The 25,626-nt window shown below is 27.6% G+C and overlaps 4 protein-coding genes and 1 long non-coding RNA gene across 9 annotated transcripts in view; 3 read left to right on the plus strand and 2 right to left on the minus strand.

Annotated features, from left to right (window-relative positions):
* The window catches only part of LOC140667978 (uncharacterized), a 74,672-nt gene extending 62,018 nt beyond the window's left edge, over positions 1-12,654 (plus strand). For both annotated transcript variants that reach the window (XR_012047098.1, XR_012047097.1), the window contains 2 exons: positions 8,753-8,825; positions 12,540-12,654. This is a non-coding gene — a long non-coding RNA (uncharacterized lncRNA). The remainder of the gene's footprint in view (positions 1-8,752; positions 8,826-12,539) is intronic.
* Positions 12,655-13,680: 1,026 nt separating this feature from the next.
* LOC140667975 (FAD synthase) lies at positions 13,681-16,635 on the minus strand. The gene is made up of 8 exons (XM_072896436.1): positions 16,027-16,635; positions 15,850-15,944; positions 15,381-15,504; positions 15,057-15,313; positions 14,827-14,972; positions 14,365-14,568; positions 14,029-14,232; positions 13,681-13,936 (listed from the first exon to the last, which is right to left on the minus strand). The coding sequence occupies exons 1-8, from the start codon at positions 16,136-16,138 to the stop codon at positions 13,681-13,683; spliced, it is 1,398 nt and encodes a 465-aa protein (XP_072752537.1). The 5' UTR covers positions 16,139-16,635.
* An 861-nt stretch (positions 16,636-17,496) lies between these two features.
* Slv (sugar transporter SWEET1) lies at positions 17,497-19,770 on the minus strand. The gene is made up of 4 exons (XM_072896446.1): positions 19,358-19,770; positions 18,783-18,860; positions 18,411-18,693; positions 17,497-18,236 (listed from the first exon to the last, which is right to left on the minus strand). The coding sequence occupies exons 1-4, from the start codon at positions 19,432-19,434 to the stop codon at positions 18,021-18,023; spliced, it is 654 nt and encodes a 217-aa protein (XP_072752547.1). The 5' UTR covers positions 19,435-19,770; the 3' UTR covers positions 17,497-18,020.
* Positions 19,771-19,968: 198 nt separating this feature from the next.
* On the plus strand, positions 19,969-21,383 carry LOC140667703 (F-box only protein 7-like). 3 transcript variants are annotated; one of them, XM_072895860.1, is made up of 4 exons: positions 19,969-20,276; positions 20,353-20,594; positions 20,695-20,964; positions 21,056-21,383. In XM_072895860.1, the coding sequence occupies exons 2-4, from the start codon at positions 20,380-20,382 to the stop codon at positions 21,264-21,266; spliced, it is 696 nt and encodes a 231-aa protein (XP_072751961.1). In that variant the 5' UTR covers positions 19,969-20,276; positions 20,353-20,379; the 3' UTR covers positions 21,267-21,383. The 3 variants fall into 3 exon arrangements, with proteins under 3 accessions (XP_072751961.1, XP_072751962.1, XP_072751960.1); XM_072895861.1 differs by having other exon boundaries at positions 19,969-20,259; XM_072895859.1 differs by having other exon boundaries at positions 19,969-20,594.
* Positions 21,384-22,134: 751 nt separating this feature from the next.
* Heix (UbiA prenyltransferase domain-containing heix) lies at positions 22,135-25,517 on the plus strand. Of its 2 annotated transcripts, none has more exons than XM_072896331.1 (2): positions 22,135-22,396; positions 22,784-25,515. In XM_072896331.1, exon 2 carries the CDS (start codon positions 22,799-22,801, stop codon positions 23,792-23,794), a length of 996 nt encoding a protein of 331 aa, XP_072752432.1. In that variant the 5' UTR covers positions 22,135-22,396; positions 22,784-22,798; the 3' UTR covers positions 23,795-25,515. The 2 variants fall into 2 exon arrangements, with proteins under 2 accessions (XP_072752432.1, XP_072752433.1); XM_072896332.1 differs by lacking the exon at positions 22,135-22,396 and adding an exon at positions 22,413-22,562 and having other exon boundaries at positions 22,784-25,517.
* The last annotated feature ends 109 nt before the right edge of the window (positions 25,518-25,626 follow it).

The following is a 25,626-nucleotide window of genomic DNA, read 5'->3' on the forward strand; positions in this document are numbered from 1 at the left end:
AATCTTTTTTCGCATTGTGTGACTCCAAATCTATTCACTCTTTCTCACTATTTCGCTGATTGTTAGTCAATCAGCGAAATAAAAACTTAACAATTGTTTTATGCTTTATTGTTCATATCAGTTGTAGACTAACCGAATATCGTGTTATCTCATTATACGCTATATTGCAAGTATTCTGTTTTTTGAATGACAGTTTTTGGCTACTTAATTAATAGTGCAAAACTGCAATCTCTGTTAAATCAATAATATTATATATAGTATATATTGTTACTATATTTTCTTTTTTTCTCGACTACTCTTCTTACTTATCTTTCTTTATCAGAAAAATAATTGATATATTGTCTGACCATGATGTTGTATGCCATATTATTGTTTGATATTTTCCGCGGCTTTTTTTTTCCTTTCAACCTCTATCAGTTCTTTGATGAATTAATGCTTGTCGTCGTTGTCATTAGCTGTCTGTAAAATTTATGACCATTTCTTGTTCCATGATTTACAAGCTGAAATTACATTTGTAAATACCGATAGAACAATCAGATATCGCGAGAGACGGCCATAACCTGATTTACGAGTCTGTTTTTGTGATTCCAAATTCTCATCAGAGTATAACATTCAATGCCATTTTGTTTGTATACATTAAGGCCCGTATTCAGAACGTGCTTTTATTGATAAATGCGCGCATTTATTTCTGAAATTCTATAATATAATTCTATTATATAAGTAACGTGAACTATATGCTAAATGCATATATATATATATATATATATATATATATATATATATATCTACAAAAACGTGTTTTGAATACGGGTCTAAATAAATAAATATATCGATTCAAATTGAAGAATTAATAAATAATTCAAAACTGTTCGTCAAAAAGTATTTATTTGTCTTTATTATGATAAAAAACAAGCGAGTTATAAACATAAAAAAAGGAATACCTATCATAAAAATATATCAGATAAAAGATTTTATACTTTCGAGGAAAGTTAAATAAAAATAGAATAAAAATGTATTTCCAGCAAAGATATATCAAGATATGCCAAAAAAAGACTATGTATATGTAGATGTATATTCTTCATATAATAAATCTCTCTAAAAAATAAATTAATATACAGCGTTTTTCGTAATTGGTAAAGAACTTACTAATGACAGATTCTTGAGATGATTCATGTGGAGACGATTTTTTCTCAGCGAAAATGTCGAGGCATCAATAATTTTTAAGTTATATGCGATTGAAAAAAGAGCGCTTTTTGCAAATTAAATTTGTTGGAGTTAAAAGATTATTATTATAAAAATTACGTTCTTCAGTTAATTTCAGAGATAGAGTTTACTGTAATAGAATTTTAATTTAAGGCTTACAAAAATATGATGACAAAAATTGGCAACTTGCAAAAAATGATGACATCCCTTGACATTTTCGCTCAGAAAAAATCGCCTCTAAATGATCTCAAGAATTTGCCATTAGCAGGTTTTTCATCAATTACGGGACATAACATACACTCTGTAATTAACATATAAATTTAAATTTAATCATCTATATGTATGTATATTTATTTAACATATATATAATATAAATTTTTTTTAAAAATCAAGATAAAAGATAAATAATAAAAATCACTAAACTAAATTACTATATATGATGCAAATATTGCGGGGAGACATGCAAGAAATAAAATAAAATTAAACATTAATTTATAAAACAATCATCATAAATGACTTTGAAATTTTTTATGGAATAAAGTGCATTAAGAAAAAAAGAAAAACTTTGTCAGCGTAGCTGAGACAATATGATGAATGAATTCAGATATGTGGAAAAAAGAAGAAGATACGAGATCAGATGAAGACAAAAAAGATAAGAAAAAAGACAGATTAGATGAAGATTTTGCTTATAACTAGCTGACGTTTTATATCGTAAATCAATCAGCTTTCTAAAGATTTGGTTGCCCATATTTTGGCTATCATGTCGTAGATTAAGACGAATATCTTTTTAAGTAACTTAAAAAATTATTTTTGTCTAGAATCATGTTACATGATATTTTTTCGGAACAAGACATTGAATGGGTTTCATTTGTTATGAACCAAAATATTATTGAAAATGAAAAAATGCAGATTTATCTTTAGAATATGAAGATATTTTATCGGTAGAATCAAATGCATTTAAGGATCTCCGCATATTTTACATGGACACTCAGTATTCTACGATCTGATTTGCATTTATTCTTTTCATCATTATTGATTCGTGAATAGAGACAAAGTCAGACAGCTAGAAGAAATAGAATAAATTGTATCATTGGATAAAGGAAAACTTCAAACGAAAGATGAGAAAGAAATCCAAGAGGCGAGATAAGCGTGGCGAAACAGTAGAATGGAAAGCGTTGAACGTGATATATAGTTTGCAAACTTTTCGGATTCGAAAGTACGCTTTTCAATACGAAAGTTCGTACAAATAAAAGCTCCAAGAAATGTATAATATCAGGAATAAATGAAAAAAATTTCATAAGTCAATAACATTTATGTAAACTCCTTTCAATATTACCTTTATTAGATACGCAACACGTTATTACACACACATTATATTTTTCTTTAGCCTGTATTTATGCACACTAATATTATTCTCAATTTTATTACATATACTATTATTAAATTTCTAAGAAAAATTGAAAAAAAATTTCCGATACAACGATGGTTATTCCCGATGTATGTAGGATGGCAACAACTGTTTTCTTATCACTTTCGTTATAGGCATACCGTAGCGCTCTGGCTTCTTATATCATGAAACGCTATTGTACTAGCCAGTGTATCTCTACAGTCGGAAGCAGCTCTGACCTACTTCCCTTTATGGCGCCATTTCATAAAAGTTTCCTATAAATTGCATTTAGCAACATCGACCGCGCCGCTAGCAAAGTCGTTCTCATCTCGTAACAGACTGCGCTCTCGGTGATACATGATACGCCATACGTCACGCGTCATCGTGATACAGGATACGCGATATACAATAGACAAATCGAACAAAAAGTAAATAATAGTGAAAAAAACATAGTTATATATGTTAAAATTATGGAGTTCAAAAGTCACAGGGTAACTCTTTATATGTTATATAAATCATCAATTATCAATATAAATACTGAAAAAAAAATTAATTTCTAAAATATTTTTAACAAAATTTAAAACAACCTAAACTGGTTTATATAAAAGATCCACGTTCAAAATTTTATTCAAAACAATCTCAAGATTGAGTTGAGCCAAGGTAAATGCTATATATCACTTAAGTCAGAATGTCTTCACATTTTGTAAAAAAAATTTCCTGAAAATATTCTCTTATCTTTCAGATATTTTTATACAAAATTTCAAGTAAAGAGAATATTTTAAAGATTTTTTAGTGCAATTTTCTAAAATAAGGTTTTTTATTTTATTTTCTTATGTTTTTTATTAAATATTAGATTTGCACATATACTGAAAAAAATTTAATGACTTTTGTATAAGATAAACGTTTTTCAATTGAATAACATTTTTATTTTTTTATCACAAAAAATTACAATATAGAATATTGTATATTCAATATTTAATATTTTATTAACATAGGGAATATATAAACAAAAACAGACATATATTTTTATAATATATATTTTAAACACATAATTTACAATTTTTTTATTTATCAGCTGATTGTTGATTGCCTGCAATATAAGAACAAAATTATCAAGGACAGAATTTTTTACTTTAATAAAATTATATGAACATTTTTTTATTTTTCTAGATACAAAAGAAATACCTAAAAATTTCAAGTTTTCCCTGTTTTTTCAGGGTGTAGACACCCTCTTAAGTACTCGTTTTAAATAGGCACTTAAATTTTTAATTTTTTTCAATTTTAGGGCGCGTAAGCCAATGAAAGTGGTAATGCATTTATTGCCAATGTGGACATGCTAATAGAAGATTGAAGAGAAAATAAAGTAAAAAACATAAAAATAAGATCACTCAAAGAAACTTAAATATTACACTACTATTTGTCTCGTTATAATAGACTCGTCCGTGATTAATGAAAAATAATCATAATTTTAAACTCATTTTTTATATCTATAAAAACGAATTTAAATGTAACGTAATATAATATAATTAAATCTTAAAACTAAGTCTTTAAACTAATTTTCAATTAGATTTTAATTAAAAAAGAACATAAAAGAAAACTACGCTTTAAAAAATTCTAATACCTCTCTCACAACTACTTTCAGATTTTAATCATAAATTAAATCGATATTAAAAAAATGTTTGTCTATTATAAACTGGTAAAAAAAAAAAATGATGAATCAGGGTAATATTATAATGGAAAGAAGAAATTTTTGATAAAACGTACGTATTTCTGAACAATTATATTAGTGAACACATTATATTTTATGATAGATCATAATAATTTAGTGCAATAGTTACCATCGATTCTGTAAGATGATTACAAATAGATTGTATTAATGATTATAAATTAATCTGCATCATATCCAAATTTATTAAATTATTGCCTTTACATAATATTATGCGTGTAAATTTTTGCAACGATATATAATTATAATTCGAATAGATATTTTGAATCTTTTTGTGACTATTGTTTCTATTATGTTTGCTATATGAATCATTATATATTTCTTATATCGTCTATCAACTTACATTAAATTATACATACAAGTGTTTCTGAAATAACACGCCAAATTTATTTATTTTACTAGCAATTCTACGCGTAATATACATAAACATAGATGCACAAATGCTTTATTTGAAAATTACAGAGACCTTAATTTTAGAAATATCCCGCATTTGATTATATCTTTGTCATTAATGTGCAAATTTGATCTTAAAATTATGTCATTATAAATTGCGATATTATGGCTATATGAACACTAATTATAATGTAATTGATACATCATCATTATTAAACTCATAATCAGATAAATTATTCGCATTCTTCATCTCCATTAATCATTCATGATTGATGTTAATTATCGGCGCTAATTGTCAGAATTTTTGATCAACTTAATATATATTAATGCAGTTTATATGGCGTTTTGAAATTCACAAATTAAAATATTAGCAGTAAAATTGTCAAAAAATTAAGCAATAAGAGTATTTAAATTAAGTAATAACACAGATTTTCTATTCCAAATAATAGTTTTTGAGATATAAAGGTTTAAAACTGATTATAAATAGGCTATATTTAAACGCGTGTTTGTATATACATATACATATAAGTCATTTTAATATTCTGGACAAAAATCTATGTAAAATATATGTAGGGGTTCTTTTACCGGTTTCCGTTAGAATTTTCCGTCTAATAGTTTTCATGTAAAAGTTTCACCGGACACGTTCTTATCAAACAGACTGTATATATAAATATATATATATATATATATATATATATATATATATATATATATATATGTGTATGTGTGTGTGTGTGTGTGTGTGTTTATTTATTTATTTATTTATTTATTTATTTATATGACACGTTTCATGTCGAGTGAACAATTTTTATCCATTAATGTCGATAAATTTAATGAGCTTATAGCAGGAAGCAGTATTCGATGGTACGTACAAACAATTATGCATCATATTAAATCTTTATATTATTTGATTCTTAAGTTAATAGAGACGTTCTATCTAGTTGACGTACAACGATTGAAAATTGCTATCACTTTGGTTTACAAATTTATATACACATATATATATATATATATATGTATATATATTTAGAAAATTTAAGAGAAACGTACTTTCTGATTTAAAATGCCTCTTATAAGTGATCGATTTTTTTCAAAATACATATATATTCAAAAAAATTTTGAACTTTTTACAGATTGTCAGGATAACTTTTTTAAACATAGTTAAAAATAGTATCCTATTTATATTCTTTCACATAACTTAGAATGTTAACTTGGCGTATTGAAGAGTGCGATGGCCTGCTAACATTTTGTGCAGATGTGTACATTTTTTCCCCCGACCGCGCGACTTGTTTTCAATGTTACAACGATTCTGTTTGTCTCTAGATCATTACAAATGTGCAAACAGTATTTTCACATGAAAATAATGCAAGTCTTTTCTGTCCTCTTGATAAAATTCTGCAAGTGTAAGAACACACACGTACACATATCATTATCTTTTATTACACACGTGCACACGCACATGTACACCCACGTGCTCTACTCGCTTCTTATGTTAGTAGCAGTTTGCCCCTACAGAAATATAAGAATAGAATTCGCGAGAGAGCCGAAAATGCGAATAGAAGAATAAAAAGAGAACGCTGCACATGGACCCCTTATGTCTTTGTCTAATCACCTAAGGCACCCTCTCTCCTCATTCGATCATGGAAGGTGCGATTAGACAAGGACACAAAGGACCCATATGTAGCATTCTCTTTCTATTCCTTTGTCGCATTCACTTAAGAGCTAGCATAGGACTCGCGCACTCTAGTCTTATATATCTATGTTTACGCCCCTTGTATTTAGAGGTCTTCTACCACAGCTTACCTACCATAATCTTTCTCTCAGAAACTTATCCTCTTTTCAATCTCTCTTTCTCTCATCATCAAAACTATCCATCTTGTTTATCTTTGTATTAGATGTATGCGCATTGACATACGTCTATATTCGCCTTTATGCATATTTAACACTCTCTCTTTCAGTCACTCTTTTCAGTATTTTGCATTTTTTGTTTTATTATGATTTTGTATTTTTTTTGGCTTGCTGTGGTATTCTTTCTAATTGTCAATTATTTTCATTATCGATTGAAAGAAAGAGAAGAAAAAGAGGATGAAAACGAAAAAATACGGGAAAAAAGAAGAGGAGATAAACCAAAAAACGAAAAAAAACAAAGAAGATGCAGAAAAAATAAAAATGGAAAAAAGAAAGAAAGGAAAAAAAGAGAGCAAAAAAATATAGAAAATGAAGAAAATGCAAAAATAAAAAAATAAAAGAAAAATAAAGGAAGAAAATGAAGAAAAGAGATACAAAAAGAATAAAGAAAATAGTAGAAGAAGGAGAAGAGAAAAAGAAAGAGAAAAAAGGAAACAACAAAAAGGGAAAAGTAAGGAAAAAAGAAACTGGAAATAAGAAAGAAAGAAAAAAGGAAAAAAAAAGATAAAATGATGGAATAGGAGAGAAAAGAAAGAAAAAAGAAGAAAAATTAGAGAAAAAGAAAAGATAGAAACGATAAGAGGAAAGTAGAAAGAAGTAAATATTGAGAGGAATAAAAGAGAGAGAAGAATAGAAACGAAAGGAGATAATATGGAAGAGGAGAGAGAGAGAGAGAAATAGGAAAGAAAGAAAAAAAGAAAGGAAAAGGGAGGAAAAAGGAAGGAAAATAGGAATTGAAAAAAGGAAATAAAAGAAGTGTGAGAGAAAAGAAAAAAGGGAAGAAAAGGAAAGAGAAAGAGAAAAAGTAATTGCCAGAGCTGGTTATTGCAATTTGAAGGCGTCCCGTTGTTTCCGTATTCTTCCTAGAACGCGCCGCTTCATCTCTACCCATCGCGACTTGCTCCCATTCCACTTTAGCACCCCGTGGGGGTACCTACCCGGGGGAATCAATAACCGACGTGGAAGCGCATGGGGGGTATAGTGGCAGAACAGAGAATCGCAGGATTGTGGGGTTGAGGGTGGCACGCGGAGCAGCAGAGCTTGGCTCCGCCTCCGGCACGCGACCAGCACGCGACCATCGTCACCATCGTCGTACCTCCCCTCACCTCGCCTCGCCTCACCTCACCTCACCTCACCTCACCTCACCTCACCTCACCTCACCTCACCTCACCTCACCTCACTTCACCTCACCTCACCTCACCTCACCTCGCCTCACTTCGTCTCGTCTCGTCTCGTCTAGTCTCGTCTCGTCCCGTCTCGTCTCGTCTCGTCTCGTCTCATCGCCTCACCACCGCCATTCGTGGCCACCACCCCTGACCCGGATCCTTTGCTTCACTTGATGTCTCTTCCTCTCGCTTATTCTCTAATGATGTGTCATGTTTTTCTTCTGTTCTCAGATGAACGTTTTAAAGTCCTTACTATTTGTGTGTCCTTATACAGTAAAGTCACTATTCGTTATCATCATACTTTTCGGCGAAAATAGGTGGATTAGAATAAATTGAAAATTTCATAAAGTTTGAATGATCAACACACACACAAAACACACAATATCAGTATGGTGGCGAACAATCAATACGAAATAGAATTTTTCTCGTAGTCATAAGAAGTGAAGTATACCTTTATTTACATCTATATTGCGTTTTATATAAAACTTTTCGATACTCTCTTTTTACCAACATTATCCTTTTGCCTGTACAACAATATAAAAATTAAATTCTTCTAATTATTTTTCAATTAATCTTGTTATTTTTAATTATTTCTATTATTTTTCCTGTATATGATGTGTAGACATATTTTATATTATAATTATATGTCAATATTTATATATTTAATTATATAGTGTTTTGCCTGGTGTAACCTGTTATATATTTTATACATAAAATTATAAATAAAATCCTGCCTCGAATGTTTGTCGTGACATATACATATATAGTCTCTAGAGTATTAATTAAAAGATTAATATATATATTGCATGCGCAATAAGATGAACAGTCGATAAAATTCTTATAAATTAAATAATTCCTTGTATTGTTATTATTGATACGTGTGCGTGTGTGTGTATAAGTGATCAAATTTATATAAAAGAATTAGACTTGATAAAAAAAATTTTTAATGTATCTTTGTTTAACTTTCAGTGATCAACAATGATGATATAATCTCACGAGCGTTGCGATCGCCAAGTGGAACGTAGCCTAAGAAGGAGGGAAGGTGAGTGGGAAAATAGGTGAAGAGGGGATAAGAGTGGTAGAAAGGAATCGATAACAGCATGGCACGCGATCAAACCTTTGACTTGATTAAATCACATTCAGACCGATTATACATAAATCTTTGCTCATTCGCTTCTTATCAATTATTTTAATGTATAAGTTTACACGTTACTTTTAATTAAGTTTAATAATATCTATAATTCTAAAACTGGCCAATCAGCTATTTTTCTGAAAAATAGAATAACTATGATTGACCAGCGTTTGAACTGCAGATGTTATTATTAAATTCAATTATGGGTAATGTGTATAAACATACACAATGAAAGTATTTCGGTCTGCGCAAATTTTGATTTGAGCGTTATAATATTTTCAACTACTATTTATTAAACAATGCGCGACAAAGATTATTTAAGTTGTACTTATCGATATTGATTCACAATAATTCTTTAACATAATAATTAATCATATCCGATCACGGTTCTTATTAATTAATTTTTAATCGTTATCATCCAAATTTAAAATTTTCAAAATTGATATATTATTAATTAAAATTAATTTTAATATTTTTGAGGAAAAAAAAGAGAAAATATATAATATGTACTAACATATGTTCTGTTTTATATATAATATTAAGATAATAGCTAAATAAACAAAAATAATAACTGAAATTTTACCTAAACAATTTGAAATACGATTCAATTTCGAGAACTAACATTGTTGCTATCGATTTTGACATGATTTTACAAATTAATTGCAATTGGATGTAGTTTTTAATCTAGTGAAACTTAGTTGCAATCTAAGAACAAAATATTATTTTTTTAAACCTCTATTTACATATATTTCTCATAAAAGTTAGAGAAAGACCTAATTCTTTAAAAATTACTTAATTTTATAATTATATTTATAATTTTTCTTTATTCATTTTAACTTCGTTAAAAATGAACGAAAATTCAAAAAAAGGTTTTAAAACTTAAAATCTCTACTATTGAAATATCACTATTATTATTTTTGTGTTTCTGTGAATTTGAATAATTTTTTTACATATAAAACTACAAACTATACGAAATGGAAATTTTCTTCTCACTTTGTAGACCTGTCATGTGTTTAAAAAAATCTGCGAAAACTTCAACTTCTTAATGTGAAAGTTTAAAGTTTTCCCCACACAAAATTATTTTTTAATGTTTTTAAGATTGTATGTTACAGAGTTTTATCATAGATTAAATAAAAATGAGCATTTTGACTTTGATTACTCATAACTTAATTAAAAATCATCATATCGTAATTCAAAAAACAGATTCTTAAAGTTAAAACTTTGCTCTATTGAGTGTATAAATATCAATTCTTTTTCAAAAACATAGCGTGATGTAAATGACTGAAAATAAAATAAAAATTAGCTCTCCTGTTTTATTTTAACTTAGCAAACAATTATGTACAACAACTATAAATTTATTCTTCATGTTTTTTGTACTTTTAAATAACTTGAATTTGAAAAAAAAATTTGCCAAACAGTCATGAGATTCTTTGCCATGAGACACTACATTGACCTTTACTAAAAGTATCAGCAAAAACAAAAAAAAATTTTTTTCAATTTTTGCACCGAAATTTGAAAAAATACTTGGTGCTGGAGTTAGTCAAAACCTACCACGAAGACATTGCACGGTCGGTTTATTCAATGGATTACGGCGATATTTTTCAAACCTCGGTGAAAAAAAACTAAACAATTTTTTTAAATTTTTGCTGACAGTTAGTAAAGATAGCGTCAATGCACCGGAATTATACCATTTAATAAAGCAAAGTTTTAAGAATGTGTTTTTCGAATTACGGTACGATGATTTTAACGGAGTTATAAGCAATCAAAGTTAAAATGCTCATTTTTTATTTAATCAGCGGATAAAAAAAATCTTAGAAAAATTTTCAAAGAACAATTTTGTCGGGAAAACTTTGAGCTTTCACATTAGCAAATGGACAGTTTTCGTAAATTTTGAGCACGTGACAGGTCTATAAAGTAAAAAGAAAATTTTTCATTTTGTCTAGTAATTTTTTATATGTCAAAAATTACTAAAGTCACAGAAATTAACTGCAACTAATAATAACAGTAGTAGTCTTTCAAAAATAAAAATTTTAAACTTTAAAACCTTTTTTTGGTTTTAAATTTCATTCATTTTTAACCAACTTATAATTAGCTGAATTTTGCTTTTTTCTTTTAAAGAAAAATGTGGTATTCTTCTAATTTTTTTTATAAAAAGTTTAAATATATTGCTTATAAATTTGTGATAAAATATATCGAATGATGTTTGTTTTATGATGAATCTTTCAGGACATAGACATAATATAAATAGCCTAGCCATAAAGATAATGATAGATAGAAAAATGTATAAGTCATAAACCATTAACCCCTAAGAAACTAATTTCCTTAAGGGACTTAGGTTCCCTTGTCACACGCGTGGTCGAGTATGTCCGTCTCTTTCCCGTAACTCGACAGCGGCCTAAATAATGGAATGCGCAGTTCAGTATATGGTCTATAGTCTATAGTATAAGTAGTAAGCAAATCAATCAATCATAGTCAAGTATTTATTCTCATGGATCGATTGTAAAACGTAAGTAGTAAAGAAACGAAAAATGTCGAGTTGCTTATTACTTGTATTTTTTATGTATCATGATTTTTACACTAAAGCGCAACGTATAATAGAGAAATATTAGGAATAAATAAATATTAAATAGCAATTTGGAATTATTTTCAAAGAAGACGTTTGGGGAGACGTTATTACCGCTAAAAGCGTCGTTCTATCTTTATTACTTCTTGAAACTTGAACAAGGATGAGCATGTTAATAGCGTCTCCCTGAACGCACCCTAAGAGAGCGTATTTTTACCAAAAAAAATCTAGATTCTTTTCATCCATGATTTTAATCTGATACACCAACGAGATACTGTTAAAGACGACCACTCTTATGAAAGTTAGCGTAACATAAGAAAACTCACTGCGCGATACATATAATTAAATTAAAATATTATTATAGTAATACTATATAATATTATTACAATAATATACAGCCAATTACTTGAAAATAATTGCTCTGCACTACTGTAGGTAATTAAATATGTGTACTGTTGGTAAAAAAAAGCAGTAGTACAATAAAACATTTATTTTGTTATTTTTCAGACAGCTACATAAAAGATCTATACATTTCTGATAATAACACTAGCAGAATGAGTTACAATATTTGTATAATTTAAGTAATTATCTCTAATGTGTCAAAACGGTCGATAATGTGACCATTCTTCAATTATCCCCGACCTTCTAGGTCCCTTTGATAGTCACGAAAATGTGTCCATGGCTGGCCGTTTTTAACAGTACCTCGTCGGTACCTGATACGAATATAAAACGTGTAAGAACAAAGATAAGTTCGAAGTAAAAATTGTATTAAAAGACTAATGAAATATGTATAAGTTATAGGGGAGTGTTTGTATTACACAAGTAATTGTGTAATATTATATCGCTAATAGCTGTATTTATGCATATGAATTATAATTATAAGGAGATACACAATAAATTTTTATTCATTAATGAAATAATGCAAAAAATAAATTTATTTTTACATTTTTTGACACATATATTGAAAAGAAAGTGTTGATCAAAACTTACGAAATATCAATTCAATATATTACATATATGTCAATAACCTATGCCTATAAAGAATTTTCCTTTCTTTTCAGCCTCTGTCCTCCCACGCGAACGCGAGTGTAAAGGATCCGCAAGAGGAAATGTGCGACAGAGAAAGAGAGAGAGAGAGAGAGAGAGAGAGAGAGAGAGAGAGAGAAAAGAGGGGGAAGCTAGTTGAGAGTGAGTGGTTGGGTGGTTGCTTGAGTGATGGTGGTAAGGGTGAGGGAGGAAGAATAGAGGACTGTTGAATCGGAAAGAAAAATACAGTCGCAAATCAAACAGAAAACACATTCTTTTTATACCTATTTTGCGTAAATATTTGTTCTGGAAATATTCGTTCCCTTTCTTCTATCTCCAGTACTACCAGCTTCTCTTTTCTCATTTTGAATATGTCTATGCATATATTACTACGATGTCTACGCTTATACGCACATACATATGTATATTATAATACATATTTTATCTTTTATCTCATTCGAAAGTTTTTAAAGCAAAGAATTATTAATTTGTTACTTTGGTTGTTTTTTTAGTTACGAAATTCAAACCAACAGAATATATACTTGGATAAATTATATAATTAATCGACTGCGATATAGCGATGATAAGTAATCAGTAAAATACTGCAACTTGCTCTTATTTTAAAATTCTAACAAAAATGAAAATAATTTGACTTGGAATGAAATTTCAAAAGGATGGAACAAAAATAATAAAGTAATGAGAGAAACAAACGATGTTTCTCTTTCCAACCAGCTGGCTTTTCTTTGACTGAAAAATGTGTAATACGAGTTTGTAGCCTATACTCTCTCGCGAGACACCTCAATCTCACAATTTTCTCTTATTCCTTAGTATTCTTTCAATACAGTCCAGTTTCGCTCGGATGACTAAGTAGACATATCGAAAATATATATAAACAATACTTAGTCGCGTGCATCGTCTGGAATTCTGGAATCAGATTCACAATGTAATTCAATATTGCGTATTTACTATTATACAACATACAATTAAGATGATCCTTTTATATCATACTATTACTAAATTTCGATTACGAGTTTTGCCCTATACAGATTTACCATGATATCATTATCGCAATTTTCCTTAATTATACAACTTGATTATCTCGTATTTTTTTTATTATATCGTTCAATATTTTATTCTATACAGTGCTTAAAATATAATTTCTTCTTACCACTTTTTTTAAGTCGCTGATTTATAAGGTAGATATAACGATGAAGCTAAAGTCCATACATCTTCATTTGTCCACTCATGTAACAAATTACAGATTTGTAATTGGTCCGCATTATTCGTGTTACTATAGTCAAAGTTAACTTCATTTTTGTCAATTTCTTTGACTTTTCCGATTAAAAGTGTCCGTAAGTGCGGTTGCATAAATATTAATTTGTTTATCCTTTCATCAGGCGCAGCTTCCACAATATACGCTGATAAATTATATCTAACAATAGGAAATACATAATTTAATTTTTATCTATTACAGTTGTTGCATAATATTGATTTAGATGTCAATTAAATCTTTTTAATTATTACTTATCAATCATTTCCTTGACGAATTCTTCTAGATCAGTCGATTGTTTCTCTTTGAAGTAAACCACTTGTATTTTATTATTAAAATAACACTGAGTTTTACATATATGAGTAGTTTTACATATATGAGTAAGATGAATAACAATGCTTGATTCTATACTACCATCGATATGTATTGAAACGTGATCAAGATTCTGACACAATTGTCTAAACACAATAGAAATTTGTGTTCATTATAATATCATATTTAGGTCCTTAAGAAAATGTATATAATTTTGTGTTCAATGTAATATCATAGTATATTTAGGTCTTTAAGAAAATGTATATAATTTTAATTACCTAAGTTCTTCCAGCGACTGTTCGTAAATCGATCGACGTAAACAACTTCGAAGAAATTTATTATACTTGGTAACACAGTCTATATGTGGCGTCCGATCAAAATTTACGAAAATATCTGTAGGACTTAGCTTGCAGAATCTTTGTTTTGCTTTTTGAATATCATTTTCATTATCACTCTCTATAGTCACGAATGTTTTAAAATATCTATAATATATCTTATGTTTGTACTTCATTAATATCTCAAAATAAAAATAGTATATTACATGGATAATAATCACTAAGAATTTTGTTAAAAATATGTAAGTTTAAATATAAAAAATATATTTGATTATAGATACATCTATGATATTTTTAGAGTCTTAAAAAATTTTTTCTATTTCTAAAATTAGTTAATGCATACTTAAATTAAAATATAAAAATAAAATTTTAATATTGTGTAAATAATTTTCTACCTTATATTACCTGCAATTGTTCACAGGATAAGAACCAAAAGTAACATTGGGAAATTCTTTTACTACAGCTGATAAAGCATTTACAAATACATCTTCTCTAGCATTAATAAATAGTTCTTCTTTTATAAATCTTCTTCTATTTGTTGATAACAATTCCTGAAATAAAGTATAAGAGTAGAAAGTATAATATATAAAGTATAAAAAATTAAGAAATAATTTCTAGTATTTTAAAACATTTACCTGATACAAGCTTTGGAAAGATTTCTCAAAAAATACAGGTGAGCCAGGAAAAATATATATATTTTCTAATACGACATATGGATAAGTATTTGGTGTGCCTGTGCTTGGATTTGAACCAAACTTTAGAGATGCTTTCCGAGGAACTTGAGCCATTTTATAAGCAAGAGATGAAGGATCCTTAATCCCAAATTGGTATTTTATTATATCCACTAATTGGGGATGATAATGTAATGTATCATTGAAAGCTTTAGCAAGACCTATAAAGTAAGATACATTAAAATATTTATATGCATAATTTATCATTTCTTCAGACATAATAATCACCTTCATATGTAACATCATCATGTGTTGGTCCAATTCCACCAGATGTTATAACATAAGTATATTTCTTGGAGGCATTTCTAATTTCTTTTGAAATTTCTTCAACATTATCACCTATAACAGAGATCTACAAAAAGCAAATTGTTCATGTTACAGAGTAAATATTATGAAAAATAAGTTTTTTTCTCCATACAATATTTATAAAATATATCTGATAATATATAATTGACCTGATTAATCTGATAATATATAATTGTTGCAGAAAATTAAGAAGAAACTGAACTGATCAGCTATATTAAAAGTTAACAAATCTAATGCCTTTTAAAATTCATTTAACATTGTGCAAAGTACTTTTAAAATATTTTAGTTTTTTAAAATATAAAATTAATAATTAGTTTGAGAGTAAAAACATATTAGATTCATTAATTTCTGCAAATTTGTCCAGTTTCTTTTTAAGTTTTTCGCCACTTACCTTTTTTACTTTAATACCACATTTATATAAGAGATTACACGTGTAATAGGAATTTGTATCTTTTACTTGTCCTTTCAATATCTCATCTCCAATAACTAAAAATTATAAATGTTATTGTAGAATAGGTGCTAAAGTGTTAATATTAATGCAATAATATTATTCTTATTGTATATTTACCAATTATTCTTGCCGTAGGATGATGTACAGTTGTTCCATAAAACTTTGACGACACTTGTGCACACATTACAAAATGTTTTATACGAATGTAAAAACACTGGAAACTTATCATTATTGCTTTTTGGTAAATGTTTAGTGCAAAATATCTTTTTATTAAACTTCGACTTAAATTTTAATAAAAATATACTTAAATTATCTTTTCGCATAAAAATAAAAATTTTTAAAATAAAAATTGTCATCTGATAAAATTGTATTAAAAATGTGATAAAAAAATATGATACATACAAATATTATATGACATATATAGAAAATTATATAAAGAGTTATAAAGCGATAAAGGTGTCACTTTTGAAGGTTAGAAAATCTATTGATGAAATATTGGCGATATGAGCATGCGCTACAAAATGAAAAGATACACATTTCAGTGAAAATATATGTGTACTTGCGTTTATTATTTATTTTTCTATTTATAACATCTTTTGTAGTATATCTTGTATTTCGTATAAAAAAATTAATATTTTTTAATTTGTTTTTTAGTTTTTTGTTTATTACAAAATTAGAGACTCTCAAGTTACTTGAAGGTTTCTACAAAACTATCTCGTTTTCTGTCATGAAAGGATGATTCAAGGTATAATTTTTTTCAATTTAATTTTTGATATACATAATTCTAATAAAGCCGGATCTACAATAGGCGTAGTAGATCTTAAGCCGTAAGGAATTGGCCAATCACAATTGAATGTTAGAAAAATACTCAAATACTGTGATTGGTTAATTTTTTACGGCTTAAGGCTGACTACATGTATTGTAGATCCGGCCTTAGAAATTCAAAATGTATTGAAACCAAGAGCGAGTTTTTTAATTCATCGACTGATGAATCGCATGATGCGTAAATACCACACGTGCTGCATTTGCGCATCATGCAATTGATCAATTGATGAATTAAAAAACTCTCCTCAAGTTGCTTTTGAAATTGAATGAGTAAACGAGAAATTGTCCATTTATTCCTATTTGAGAAAATCAGATTTTAATTTTTATATAAAAATATATCATGAATATTAGAGCTCCAGTTTCATGAATTAAATACTTTATTTATTTATTTTGAACCAATTTTTTATAATGCTACATATAACTACGATAATTATATTATTTAATTAAACTATTAATATGATATATTTTCGCAAGATGTTGGAATTTTTTTAAAATACAAACTCCTATTTTTTATTGCTCGTTTATACACCTGCCATCGCAGCATTTTTAAAAAAATAAATCCATTTTGATCAAGAATATATATGCATACTTTGATTTAATATAGACAATATACATATATGTACATTTATTAATTTCATTATCACTATATTGTTTTACTTACATGAATATTTCTATGCAAGATATTTTCTTCATTATATATATATATATATATATATATATATATATATATATATATATATATATATATATATATATATATATATATATATAATCTTTGCTTTAACTTTTATATTATTGTGTCAAAAATATCTAAAATGAAAACAAAAACTTTACAAGAGTGCAAATTTATGTGATGTTGATTTGCTATCTCAATTTCTGTGTCTATAGCCTACTTACATTTTAATTTTCAGTTTCTGTGTTTAACTAAAACTTATAATTCATATTTAAAACATATTTTCAGCTAATATAACAAATTCATAACAAATTGGATTTAATTGTACTCAAAGCAATCGATCCTGTTGCAAATGTTATTTGGAAGTACATATATGAAGAAAAACCAAAATTAACAAAGTCAAATTTAAGAGGATTTACTGTACTAATATATAAAATAAAACTTATTTATATATGTAATGTAAAAGATATGAGTTTACAATGAGACTAAGATAAATAAAAATACATACAATATATATGTAAGAAAAATTATCAAATTATAATTGATACGATTTTTCATACAGCATTATAACATTGATATCACTTATTTTTAAAGTAGAAACTATAATATATTCTTATATAAAATAGGCTTGATCTGTTCGTTTACTTGGATAAATCAAAAACAAAGAAAGTTGAAAACCTGACAATACACAACCCAAAAAATTTGGTATTTGTATAAATTGGTCACCAAGTAAACATCCGTACGCAAACCATTGACAGGAAACTACCATAGAAGCTATTATGACTGGAAATGGCAAACTCTCCGTGCTTTTTACTTTTATTACTTGTACCTACAATAAATTTATAGATTTATTATATCAACATTTTAAAATTTATTACCAATAAATATCATATAATATTTGAGACAATGATTTTCCAATGAATAAAGTAGTTTTATTATTTAATATATAATTAGATTTTATGAATGTGATTTAAAAGATTTTATTCCTTTATACTGTACTTACAAGTGAAATCAATGGTGATGCAAAAAATAATACCGTCAAACTGCAACTAAGAAATCCTACATGTTTTGCAGCCACCACTTTATCATCTTGATAAATACTGTAGATATATATAAGTAAAACAAAGCATATCGCTACCATAAACTGCTTAATGGTAGTTGATCCTTTTACACTGTACAAGATATAAATTATCATATAGCATATTTGTAATACTGTCCCAAAAATATTTACAGACACAATAAACAAATCTCCAATAAGTACTCCATATCGCAGCCACAAACTACAACTGTAATAATAAATATATGATTAGAAATTTAAGTCAATGTTTGCAGTTGTAGACAAATATATATTATTACTTTTTATTATAATACATACGACATAAAACATGTCATAAAGGCCAAACTTGAGCTATCTCCAGTCGTACCATTTCTAATATATTTCTTGCATACTAAGCTAAAAAATAAAAAAATTTTCATTTTTATCTAACAAATCCAATAAAAAAAACTCAATTAAAATTATTGCTATATTATTATAATATACTAAAAAAAAATTATCAATATCTTAAATAAGATCAGATGTTGATAAATATTTATAATTATTAATAAAAATTTAATGAAATGCACAATCCTAATATATTAGATTGGCAAAAAAGGCTTTTTGTATTTTATACTTATTGTATTATATAAAATATGAAAAGACTTTCTGATCAACCTGATAAATTACATAAAAAAAAGTATACATAGTTATAAAAAAATTTATTAACAAAGTTATTTTGCTATTTAAAAATCAAAATTATAAAACAAAACATTTAATCTCAAATTGAGCAATAATTGATAGCAATAACAAACACAATATGAATAAAAATACATTTTCAAAGGAAAAATATAAATCATTAAAATAAATCCTTAAATACAAAAAAGCAATTATAAATTTCATGTCGTGTAACTTACACGCCAGCCAAAAATTGTAAAACCGTAAAAATTGAAGCAGACAATGCGAGAACATCTTTAATCTCCGTCAAAGTCATAATTTATAAAATGTGCATTTCACATCTGTCATTTGACTATCTCACGTCATCAAGATTTACTTTGCGCTCGATTGCATTCAACGCACAAACAGATGTCTGTGATTCAACATCTGCACATGATACACATGTATAGTGTTTTTTTCTTCATTAACAAAGAACGGCCTCGTTCATTGCCAGAGATCCACGCAAAATAAATTAATGGAAGTTAATGCATGCTTTTAGAAGTTCTCGAAAGCTATTCAAATGATGTTATTTTTCCGGAGAAACGAATAAATATACCTATATATAGAAACGATAATGTCAGAAGAGGAAGAACAAAGCGTTTTCGATTGAACAAATTTTAATCCAATCCGGACATAGTATAAGGCCGGATCTACAATAGATGTAGTAAGCCTTAACCTCTAAGAAATTAGCCAATCACATTCGATTATTCTTTTCATACTCGACTGTGATTGGACAATTTCTTATAGCTTAAAGCTTGTTATATCTATTGTCGATATGGCCTAAGGCCGAATCTACAATAGGTCGTCGGTCACAGTGTGGTTAAACGTCAAACCGCGGTTTAACGTGGTTATGTCATATATGATGAAATAGCTGTCAAAGGGAGTTTCCCAAGACTGTCAAAAACGATAATGAGAGAAAAGCGTAATAATGATTATTCAATAATGATTATTTCAGCACCCACAGAGTTTCGTGTTATAAGAGATAAATCTTTTTTTTCTTCTAACTTAACCTAACTTAACTTTCCGCGCGAATCTTGCAATCGATAGCTCTATGCTTGCATCACGACAAAGGTTATTCGCTAGGTCAAACCACAGTGAATAGGTACAATAGACCTTGCTGTAAGAAATTAAATAAATTTTTGTTGCATTGCAAAACATATGTAAAAAATGTGCTAATTTGACTTATATACTGCAGTAATAGCTGATATTAGCACTATAAAAAATGGAGAAGTTACATTCTTTAAATAGGGTAGTTGATATATCTGAACCAATACTGGCAGAAGAGAGCACATTTTCTATGCTAGCATTATCATTGAGTGCTGTATTAGAACAATTGGATAAAAATGCTATACATCATGATTATCTTGTTGCTTTACTGTTTGTTTTATTAGCAGAATCTGGATTTTCTATATCGTCCACTTCTAATAATTTAAAGTGGTAATATATATATATATATATAAAAGTTTATATTATTACAATATAATACAAAAATTCAATAACTTTTAGCAATTTTATTAATATACTATCTTATTTATAGGGAACAAAATACAAAATTGGTTCATATACCTACAGATTGGAAATTGCCAGAAACAGGTGTATATGAAACACATTTTATATTGCATAACTTGGAGAATATTCAATCAAAATTTATTGCAATACCTTATGGCGATAAATTGATAGTTAATATATTTCCATGCATAAAAGAAAAAAAGACTTATAGCATGATTGTTCAGACATTAAAATATGTAAATCCATACTCGAATAATCCATATTTTCGATATATGAATCTCAAAGAAATATCACATAGGTATAAAGAATACATAATTTTAACTATTATATATATTTACTATATTTATTTACAAAATATATTTACAAATACGTATCTTAAAATTTGTCAGGTTTAAAGACAAACTGGCTACACCTTTGCGGACAGATATACTATCAGCATCTGGTTTAACAAGTCCTAGTTTTCTGGGCTTGCCAATAGAGTTACGATTAATAATCACAGCTATGTTACATCCATTAGATATACAACGTTTGGCATTATGTTCCAAAGAATTTTATAAGTTTTGTTTAGACTCATTATTGACAAAACCAATTAAAAAGTAATTTTGTATAAAACTTCTCACTAATCTATTTATAAGAAATTAATTTTCTTTGACAAGAAATATTTTTACCTTATTACTGTCTACAATTATCAACAAATCGTTAAGTTTTATTTTTTTAAATCTTAAATTAAAAAATTAGAACATTTTTTTTAAATACATTTTAATATATATGAAAATTGTGAAATTTTTATCTCGTTATTTTATTCAATATATTACATACAAATATTAATGAATTTTATTTATAAAACAAGGATTTTATATAATGCATTTCATATAAATTTTTGTATGCATGAAAATCATATCAAAATAAAATATAAAATTTTTATCTCGTTATATTTGTTCAATATACTACATATAAACATTAATGGATTTTATTTATTTATAAAAAAAATTTTATATGCATTTCATATAATTATATATATATATATATATATATATGAAATATTTCTGTTACTTTTGAATGCAAAAAAATTTCTAAAAAGAAAAATGTTTGCTTTAAACAAATAAATAATATAACAATAATTTTTTTCTTAAGATAAAAATGTTTGTTATTGTATTATATTTATTTGTTTAAAGCAAATATTTTTCTCTTTAGAACTTTTTGCATTCTCAAAAGTAACGGAGATTCAGATTCGTAGATTCGTCACCCTGTACAGTGTATGTCCTAATGTTAGTTGCCTCACCCTATATAATGTGTACATAGAAATGTGTATTAGCTGGTATTAGTAAGTTAGAAAGAGAAAGAAAAGTGAGGAGAGTAGAGTAAGTGAGATAGAGATTAGACACTAGCCATGATTGGTTACCTGTCAAGTTTGCGCATGCGCAGTTCATTTTTAGGTACACTGCATCAAAGATGCCGACAGAGAGTTGCGCTGTATATACTTATACTGTGACCGAACACACCTGATGTGCCCCAACAGGGACAAACATCTATCGGGGAAAGTGAAGAAGATAGAATAATTCAAAGCTGTTTATACTTACTTCATAATGCTGATCAAACGGACGCTGATGTGTTCCTTGTATGACAAATAATTTTAAGATGATCAAATATCGAGAAGTGAAATGTTTTAATTACCACAAAGATCGTCTTAACCTATCTTCGTCTGTGTCTGTCTCGAAAAAAATTCTCAGGTGAGGTTGAGCGCGTAAACGTAAAAAAACAGTTAATAGTAACTGTTCAAAAAATTACTACTCATTCTCATTTTGTCAATTTTTGTATTCATCTTGTCAAATTTCCTTTGTATTATTGTGACATACTTTTTTCTTGTCACATTTAATTACAAGCTCACGTGGAAACGTACGTACATATATATACATATATATGTGTTAAATTAGGATACCGTTAAGTATAATATACCGGACGTATTTCCTTCTCAAATAACGTATATTAAGCGATTTATCAATTGCTAATTATTTTTAATTTTAATATAAAATGTAAAAAAGAAAAGTTTAGAGATTAAAGGATTGTTATCATTTCTAATAACACACATAGTTTATATGGAATAATATTATTTCTAGTGTTGCATACAAAACATGATGTCCAACGGCACTTCGAATCCAACTAGGAAAATCGAAGATAGCTCTATGGTGAATAATGCACATCACAGCTCGACATCGCCAGCTTTGGGTTCTCCTCTTATGAAGTTGTCTTCATACTTTCTGGCGGTCCGACCATGGTCACTAAGTGCATCTCTAATGCCAACGCTTCTCGGATCCGCGCTTGCGTATCGAATGACAGGTCTAGCAAGTTTCAGTTGGATAACCCTGATCGTTATTGTGGTCACAGTAGTTTGTGTACATGGCGCTGGTAACGTAGTAAACACTTATTTTGACTATGTGAAGGGTGTCGATAGTCGGAAAAGCGACGACAGAATATTAGTAGATCATTTATTATCTAAAGACGAGTTGGTCTCGTTGGGAGCTTTTTTATATACAGCAGGTTGCTTGGGATTTGTCTTATTGGCAGCCATCTCCCCTGCCAAGATGGAACATCTAGCTCTTGTATACTTTGGAGGTTTATCCTCCTCTTTTCTCTATACCGGAGGTATAGGATTTAAATACATTGCTCTGGGCGATGTACTTATTTTAGTCATATTTGGTCCAATCTCTGTTCTATTTGCCTTCATGACACAAACCGGTTATGTTGAATTAGGAACGATTTATTACGCTATACCGCTCGCGTTAAACACTGAGGCTATTTTACATAGCAACAACACGAGAGATACGGATAGCGATAGAAAGGCAGGAATCGTAACATTAGCGATTTTAATAGATCATACCGCGTCTCATGTTTTATATGCTTTTTTATTGTTTACACCATATATAATTCTTATAGTATTGGCATTAAGATATTCAATATGGTTCTTACTGCCAGTAATCACTCTTCCGACCGCCTTTAAAATAGAAAAAGATTTTCGAAATCCGCATAAAATTCAAAACGTGCCTAAACGAACAGCCAGATTAAATATGTTTTTAGGTATTTTGTATGTTATCGCTTGCTTGCTTGTGAACTCACTTCCTTATCTATAAACTATTTATAAAGTGTTGACATAAATCTTGGATTACTTTTTTATTCAATTTATTAATATTTTAACGAAAGTTCATTTGCAAAGTTTTTTGTTTTACTTATTAATTACGATCAACAATTCTCTGTCATCTTATGATATTAATTCGTATCTATAAATTATTTTCTTCATTCCTAGAAATCCAGGATTGATGTTATTAATGTAAAATCGGAATCCATTAATTGTATACATCAGCAACTAATAAATTTTGTAATTTTATTGCAAAATCTTTCTAAACCCTTACAAATAATATAATTATTTTCAAATTATAATTAGAGCACAAGAAAAAAAACAATTATTATTATTAAAGATATTTTACCTCAAGTACAAATCAATTTATAGGATTTTGAATATACATGTGCAATTGTCACAAAAGCTCTTTCTGACCTGTGACATCTCGAATATTATTTTATAGCGTATATTGTTATATGATCTTTTGTGATATGATAAACAAAATTCACAAATATCAAGGTTTTAAAAATGAAGAAATATTACTTGTTACATTTTTGTCATTTTTCCAACATTATTCAAATCCTTACAGGTCAGCTAATTTTTCATAAAATAAAATCTAAAATTTTAATTTTAATTAAATTCGTATATAAATTTTATTTAATGTATAGTCTTACATATGCAAAATAGGCGATAAATGTATGCTTAATTATGCAAATTTTGCATATATTTGTCATATAGATATGAAGTGTATGTACACATGTTTTGTTAAAACTTTAAATGTGTTTACGTATATTATTCATAACTTACACCTACATCTAATAATATACATACATACATACATACATTCATACATATACACAATAGTTTGTACACAAAAAGAAAAGTCAATATTTTAAAAGATGATAGTATCAATAACACACACGTTATGAGACAAAAAGTTTATATAAATATGTATTTAATTCTCAACGTCATATCTGCGTATTCAGCACGTGTGACATTTAACTAATCTTTTAAACATTTGTAAGAGTTCAACAAACTGTGAACTCAAATAGAATAATTGTTATATTGCGCTACACATTTAGTCAACTAATTATCTAGGGTGGAAAAAATAATTTAATGCCAATTTAAAATTTTTCTATTTTTTTTATAACTACATTGAAAATTCAAATTTTATTGAAATAAACTTCATTTGAAATGAACTGAAGAGGATACAGTTTCAGTATTCTTTTTTTCCGAACGTATAATTTAAAAACTCTGTAATTCAAAAATTATTGATATCGACATTTTTAATAAAAACATCAACTTTAATTTAACCTAAAAAATTTGTTAAGAGAATATTGTGGTTTTGAAATATCTTGTGCGCGCGCGCGCAGATGTAAATTTAACACTGATACATCACAATATCATAGTTGTTTGACACAATATATACATATGTTTTGTATTGATATAGTATATTACATTTTCATGATATGTTTTATACAATTTAATTTATTTTTTTATTAAATAAAAATTAAACTTTTTATTCTCTAATTCAGATATAGGTATGTATCAATAATATAGCATATCTTTGCATTAAATATAGAATAATAATTATTTTATATTAGATATCACTGTAAGAGATTCTTATGGTTCTATTATTTATTTCTTGAGTAGATAGTTTTTTTTCTCCACTCCTTTTATTCCTATCTCCTTTTTTTCTTTCTTTCTCTAATTACAAATCAATTAAAAATATAGGGGAACTAAGCAAAGATTTTTAATTTACTTTTATCTAGATCTATCGCAATTTTATAATTGATAAAAAACAATTATATAAATGTATAAGTATAATAAAGAAAATTTGAAAAT

Source organism: Anoplolepis gracilipes, chromosome 7 (assembly GCF_047496725.1).
Source record: "Anoplolepis gracilipes chromosome 7, ASM4749672v1, whole genome shotgun sequence".
Taxonomy (NCBI): Eukaryota; Metazoa; Arthropoda; class Insecta; order Hymenoptera; family Formicidae; genus Anoplolepis; species Anoplolepis gracilipes.